At 46.9% G+C, this 7,473-nt stretch overlaps 1 protein-coding gene across 1 annotated transcript in view; it reads right to left on the reverse strand.

Moving 5' to 3' along the window:
- Positions 1-4,402, reverse strand: part of SGIP1 (SH3GL interacting endocytic adaptor 1) — a 129,771-nt gene extending 125,369 nt beyond the window's left edge. The window contains exon 1 of the mRNA XM_066597670.1: positions 4,262-4,402. Within this exon, the coding sequence (XP_066453767.1) occupies positions 4,262-4,271 (10 nt within the window). The 5' untranslated portion in view covers positions 4,272-4,402. The remainder of the gene's footprint in view (positions 1-4,261) is intronic.
- Positions 4,403-7,473: the final 3,071 nt, after the last annotated feature.

Raw genomic sequence — 7,473 nt, forward strand, 5'->3', positions numbered from 1 at the left:
AATCCAGCATACATCAAGTCTCAGTGAAAGGAATTTTACTATATACATTAGTGGTAACCTTGTGCCATCCCAGGCATGCCATCTTCAGTGAGAGTGGTTGGATGTGACGGTGGCATGTCAGATGATTTAAAAAAAAACAAAAAAAACTTGAACTCTTTCATGCTACCAAAAACAGTTGGACATCTGAGCAAGAATCAAAAAGTTGTATTTACTTCCAGATGTTAATACTCAGTGGGGCCTGCTTTGGCCCTAATGACATCAGATACTCTCGTGACATACTTTCTAATAACGTCTGATACACTTCAGCTGGTATTTCCCTCCATTCAACCCGCAAATGTCTGGCGAGTCTTCTCAATGAAGATGGAGGCTGTTCATATTTCCTAACCCGATGTTACGGTTCATCTCAGTACTCCGTGCAAGCCAGTCCAATTGTGAAACATCAAAATCCTCAAATCAACATAAAATAGCACTGGATTTGTGACAGGGGCGTTGTTCTATTGGAAGTATTGCTGACCATTTCCAAAGTATTACCACATTGTCGGCAGCACATTATTGTCTAGAATGTCAGGGTACACCTCCGTGTTCTTGATTCTTGTCACTACAACCAATAGACCAAGACCATACCACGTCAAATATCCCCAGACCATAATGAAACCTCCGCCATACTTACCTGTTGGCACAACACACTCCGGCAGAAGGCATTCCCCAGGATCCTCCACACCCTGGTAGACCCATCTGATGTGAAGATGGAGTACTACAATTCGTCACTCCATAGAACGCTCTTCCATTGCTCAACTGTCCAATGACAACACTCTTTGCACCACTGTAGATAGGCCGATACACTGCACTTCACGATGGACTGCTTATGTGCAGTGGCATAACTCATATATCCAATAGCGTGCAGTTCCCATCACAAACTATGGCGGACACCTCCAATGGTCTGCATCTTATGTAGCATGGCATAGGACGCATGATATTCTAATAAGACATGATCACTCAACTAATAGGGGCCTCCAAATACTTTTGGTAGGGCTAAGGAGATAATATCTCTATGGCCCCATGCACACGGGCGGAAATTCTGCAGCAGGATTTCCCGCAGAATTTGCAAAACGCAATCCTATGCACACAGCCGCGATTTGTCCGCATGAAAACACACGCAGAAAACAAATCACGGCATGTTCTATTTATGTGCGGGTCTCACAGAGGCCCGCACAGAAATGTCAGCAGTGCCAGGCCAGCTCCACTCTGCGCATGCGCCGGCTGGCACATAGTAGAGACAGAAGACACAGGGAGCGGGTAAGCCGCAGGCCTGTGCAGGGGGAGCATAGACCACCTGCAGCGGGATCCGACCCGGCCGTCTGCAGGTGGCCTATGGGTGCCATTACATGGGCACCGCTAATACATTGAATTGATCATTACTTGCAGAGCTGCACCTAGACTTCAGTGCAACAATTGCAGGTAAATTGTGAGCATTACGGCACTCGTGTAATATCATCCTATATATGTGCTTATCTCATGTCGAATACTTTTATCTCTTAATCTCATAGGGAGGGAGACAAGATCAGGTAAACATCTATAAAGCAGACAGATATGAGATTGATAGCATGTAACATTTTCTATAACTGCTATGTAGATCACAAAGTTGTTACAAAATGTCCATATTCAGGTGGATCGGCACTCCCAGGGAGGAGGGGGGTATAAGCATATGCCAGAAGTGCACCATATCTATGAAGACGAGGCAATGCTGCATCCTGTGACACTTCTGCTCTGGTGGGAAGGTCGGATCCATCTTTCGGTGTGTGCACTGCAGACACGGATAGGAAGCCGAGGGTCCTCCCGCTGACATCATGTGTGATTCATTCACTGCCGATAAAGGCCGCCTTTTAATCCTGGTATACAACATGCCCAAAGTGAATTAAGCTCCCGCTGACATGCAAAGCAAGGAGAACAATCTCAGCCAGGAGCGAGCGAGACGCCAAAGGCTGGGGATCCGTTCGGTGCTATATAGGCCCAACCAGGTCAATAAAGCCATAGTGGATGCAAGAATCTGGCATGTACATATCACATGCACCTATGGAAGACGCAAAACAGAAAACCTCCATCGTATCACGCATGACATTGAAATGTGTTCACAATGGGTTAATAAATCAACCAGCTATCCACATCCTAAGGGCAGACTTGTGAGCGATCTAAGGGAATAATCCTGTCGGGAATCAATGTTGAGATTTTAGCCTGGAACAGACCTCAAGGGGAGGTCATTCATTACCGGAGCGGCGTGCACCCGGCCTCTTTAACTCCTCGTGTCATGGAGCCACCACAGCCATGGGAGGAGGGGGAAAAAAAGTGATGTTTTGCAAAAAGGAAATAATTTATGTACAATGCAAAAAAATATAGATTGCATAAATGTACACACCCCTAGATAAGGTTCATGCATAGGCCATAAGGCCTTCCTTGCACAGGCAGGTTTTTTCTAAGCGTTTAGCGCTGCGCTAAATGCTGTACAATGCTGCCATTATTTTTAATGGGGCTTCTCACACAAGCGTTAAAACGCAGCGATTTGGAAGCACCGTCTGTTCTATTTTTGAGCGTTTCAGGGTTTTTAAACACCGTGCGTCGCCCATTGAAATGAATGGAGTGCGTTTTCAGCGCTGCTGAAAACACGGTAGAATGTGGTTGCTGCGTTTTTGACTGCGCTTTCAGCTGCCATTTTTCAGTTCTGGCATTGGCAGCTAGCTTGGCTGCGCTTATAAAATGCTGTCAAAACACATGCCAACGCTGTTGAAAATGCAGTAAACACAGCGTTTTTGCGAACGCCTGTGTGAGGGAGGCCTAAGGGGGTCTTTTGACATTTTCACTTAGCCCCCACACAGGTTAGAGCTGTACAAGCCTTCCAGGACTCAAGATTTACCTTAGTGATTTCTAGTACGAGTTTCTGCCAAACTGAAACAATGACACCAAAACTGCTACAACTGACTTCTGCATTGTCCCACGTAGGGAGTGCGTGGATATTTAATAATCGCTGTACAATGCCAACAAGTAGCAGAAAAAGCGTAAACTCCATAAAAGAGATATTCAGCACAAATTATTGAGATTCCCAACGACAGAAACAACGAGGTGCCAACATCAGGACGGATCATTGGTACGTCCGCGGCCGGACTCGCCAACAAGCAGGATAGAACCTTTGGCACCAGTGCAGAGATCTAGACCTCAGGGGGATATATATATATATATATACACCCTGTTTCCCTGAAAATAAGACATAGCATGATTTTCCAGAATTTTTGAGGATGCAAAATGATTTTTCAGGCTTTTTGAGGTTGCTTGAAATATAAGCCCTACTCCAAAATTAAGCCCTGCTAACAGTTAATTTAAAAAGTCAATTTAAATAGTGTCCAGGCAGCTATACATGTAAAAAAGTTAAACCTTTTTGAACAAAAATTAATATAAGACACTGTCTTATTTTCGGGGAAACACGGTGTATATATATATATATATATATATATATATATATATATATAGTGCAAGCTTCTTTAACCCCTTCAGGCCAGGCAAGGGATAATGAGCCAATTTGTATAACAGGTTGATAACTCATGTTCTGCTAATTGCATAAGTATGCACACCCTGCATGATGGGGATTATATACCGTAGTGGGAAGAGGGAGGAATGTGACATTTCCACATACAAAAGGCCTCAAATATAGAAAAAAAAATGTGAATTTGCCACAACAGATACAATTATTGAATATATATATATAATCTATGTCAAGCTTCTTTAACCCCTTCAGGCCAAGGCACCATAAGGCACCTGGTATAACAGGGTGACAGGACTTTCTAGTGCTGCCAGTGATGGCAGGCATGAAGAGCCTGTGAATGGCTGCACACCCCGCATATGGCTTATATACTAGGAGGGGGGGTTGGATATTTGGACATACAGGCCCGGGGACATGTCCAATGCTTTCCTCTAGGCTGGCAGTCCTACAGCACAACCTGAGCGGTGGGCATTGGGGGTCTTCAGGCTGGCACAGAGGGGGTCATCCTACAATGGCACATACCGGCCCCTCCATCCTCCAGGGCTGAGGGGGCAGGGCTGACCTCATTAATTCACAATGTGAAGAAATGAATGAAAAGGGCAAGGATGAATGAATGAAGGAGCCGGAGGGCGGGTGACCTGACATTCAGAAGAGAGGGGGTGAACGTGAAGCCCAGATCTGGGAGGAGGGGTGAGGGCACGGCGTGGTGCAGAGCGGAGAAGACACCCTTACCTTCCATCATGGTGGCACAATATCATTCCTTAATCTCCCAGGAGGCTGAGGGGGCAGTGTGAGGAGTCAGGGGCCCCGGCTCTCGGTGCTGAGGGCCCCGCTTGGCAGCAGCGGCGGCTCAGGAGGATGCTGTGAGGAGAGACGGAGGATCACCGCTGCCAGCAGCCGGCCAATTCCCGCCCTCCTCGCGCGTCACGTGACCCGTCTCCTCACACAATACACACACACCGGGCCCGGCGCTGACGCACTTCCCTCACGCTCCCCGGTAACGGCACCCACCGCGGGCCGCTGCAGCCCCTATACACCGGGTGTTAGTCCATTCAGTCACATAGGCTCGGGGTGTCGCCATAGTTGCATCATTTCTTACCTCAATGCCTTTCTGTGCAGTAAAATCCGAAGTGTGAGGTAATATAATGTCCTAAATATGTCAGCGAGCATTAGTGCCTGCCATAGGTGACCCCATACGTCCCTCAGCTATAGGTGCACCCTCTATTACCTGCCATAGGTGACCCCATACGTCCCTCAGCTATAGGTGCACCCTCTATTACCTGCCATAGGTGACCCCATAAGTCCCTCAGCTATAGGTGCATCATCTATTACCTGCCATAGGTGCCCCCATAAGTACCTCTGCTATAGGTGCACCCTCTATTACCTGCCATAGGTGCCCCCATAAGTCCCTCAGCTATAGGTGCATCATCTATTACCTGCCATAGGTGACCCCATAAGTACCTCTGCTATAGGTGCACCCTCTATTACCTGCCATAGGTGACCCCATAAGTACCTCCGCTATAGGTGCATCATCTATTACCTGCCATAGGTAACCCCATAAGTCCCTCAGCTATAGGTGCATCATCTATTACCTGCCATAGGTGACCACATAAGTCCCTCAGCTATAGGTGCACCCTCTATTACCTGTCATATGTGACCTCATAAGTACCTCTGCTATAGGTGCGCCCTCTATTACCTGCCATAGGTGCCCCCATAAGTCCCTCAGCTATAGGTGCATCATCTATTACCTGCCATAGGCGACCCCATAAGTACCTCAGGTATAGGTGCATCATCTATTATCTGCCATAGGTGACCCCATAAGTACCTCCGCTATAGGTGCATCATCTATTACCTGCCATAGGTAACCCCATAAGTCCCTCAGCTATAGGTTCATCATCTATTACCTGCCATAGGTGACCACATAAGTCCCTCAGCTATGGGTGCACCCTCTATTACCTGTCATATGTGACCTCATAAGTCCCTCAGCTATTGGTGCATCATCTATTAACTGCCATAGGTCACTCCATATGTCCCTCAGCTATAGGTACATGGTCAATTACCTACCATAGGTGACCCCATAAGTCCCTTAGCTATAGGTGCACCCTCTATTACCTGCCACAGGTGACCACACATGTCCCTCAGCTACAAGTACACTCTCTACTGCCTGCCACAGGTGACCCCATATGTCCCTCAGCTATACGTATACCCTCTATTACCTGCCATAAGTGACCCCACATGTCCCTCAGCTTTAGGTGCTCCCTCTATTACCTGCCATAGGTGACCCCATATGTCCCTCAGCTATACGTATACCCTCTATTACCTGCCATAAGTGACCCCACATGTCCCTCAGCTTTAGGTGCTCCCTCTATTACCTGCCATAGGTGACCCCATATGTCAGCAGTAGGTACACCCTCTATTACTTGCCGTAGGTGACCCCATAAGTCCCTCAGCTCTATGGGTACACCCTCTATTACCTGCCATAGGTGACCCCATAAATTCCCTTAGCTATAGGTGCACGCAAAGTTGCCCTCTTTAGGTCTTGCCAAAGGTGCAGCCATAAGTCCCTCAGCCGTATAGGTGCTTGCCATAGATGGCGCCATAATTGCCTCAGCCAAACGTGCCCCCATTAGTGCCTCAACCATAGGTGCCTGTTTTGTTTCTTTCCACCGGTGCCCTTTTAAGTGTCAAAATCATCAGTGCACCCTTCATCGCCAGCCATAGTTTCCCACGCTCGTGTCTTGGCCATAGATGCCCCATAAGTGCCTTAATAGGTGTTCCCTTTAGTGCCTGCAATACAGTAAATGCCCCCACAAGTGCCTCTGCCAAAGGCCGGGCCCACACAAGCGTTTACGCAGGCCTAATACAGGGTGAATGGAGTCAATGAAAGTACATTGATTTGCATCGATCATTCACACCTGGGCATATTTCTTGCATAAATTACACGCGTAAATTAGAGCACAGCACGTATTTACGCACATACGGCCCTATTGTCTACTATATGTTTGGAATATACGGCGTTTTTTACGCGTGTTGCTAGTTAAAATAATTTTAAAAAATAAACCAGGAGCCAGTGCGTGATCGCGTGCGTAAAATACGCTGTTCATTCGCATGCAAAAATGGAACAATACGCAATTCCCTGCGCCAATAAAACCCATATTCTGCGCATGGAGCGGGCTCAGGAGATAAACCTGCACCACACACGGCTGTTATCGCCTATCTCTGACATCTGACACCTCATCGCAACAGCTGCGATCGGAGAGAAGGACTCATGCCCACGGGCGTATGCATAAAACACGCTCTCCCCACAGTGTTTTACCCATTTTTCAACCACACGCTTTGCCGGCAGAGACCACATATGGCACTGCGCATGCCCACGTATCACACGCACAGTGTGACTTCTTTTTTTTTAATTCCCCCTTCGTTTTAGAGCGGGGATGCATATGAAAACGCTGCCCATACACAAGTTCGTTGACTTTCATTGATTCCATTCACCGCATATGATGACTACGTGCAACGCACGTGTGATATACGATGAAAATATGGTCGTGGGTATGAGCCCTAACTCTAATTGTTAACTCGTTAAATGCCATTGTGAGTTCTGACATCAGCATTTAAATGTCCCGATTGATCAGGATTTAAAGAAAACCCGTCACCTACCTAGAGCACCATAAACTAACATGGTGTTGTTAGGTTACTCACCGCTTCCCGGTTCTTGTGGTGTCTGCTGCTGAAGGTCATATCAAAAAATGTAAAAATAGGCATCACTGCAGAGGTCCAATTTATTAAAATGTTACATTATTTAGTCCACATGGTTAACGCGATCAGAAAAAAGAAACCACAATGTCAGAATTGCGCTGTTTTTGCTCACCTCATCTCTAAGAAAAAATGCAATAAAAAGTGATCTAAGTCCGAATGCAGACGGCCGGGTCGGATTCTGACTGCGA

Source organism: Eleutherodactylus coqui, chromosome 3 (genome assembly GCF_035609145.1).
Source record: "Eleutherodactylus coqui strain aEleCoq1 chromosome 3, aEleCoq1.hap1, whole genome shotgun sequence".
Classification (NCBI taxonomy): domain Eukaryota; kingdom Metazoa; phylum Chordata; class Amphibia; order Anura; family Eleutherodactylidae; genus Eleutherodactylus; species Eleutherodactylus coqui.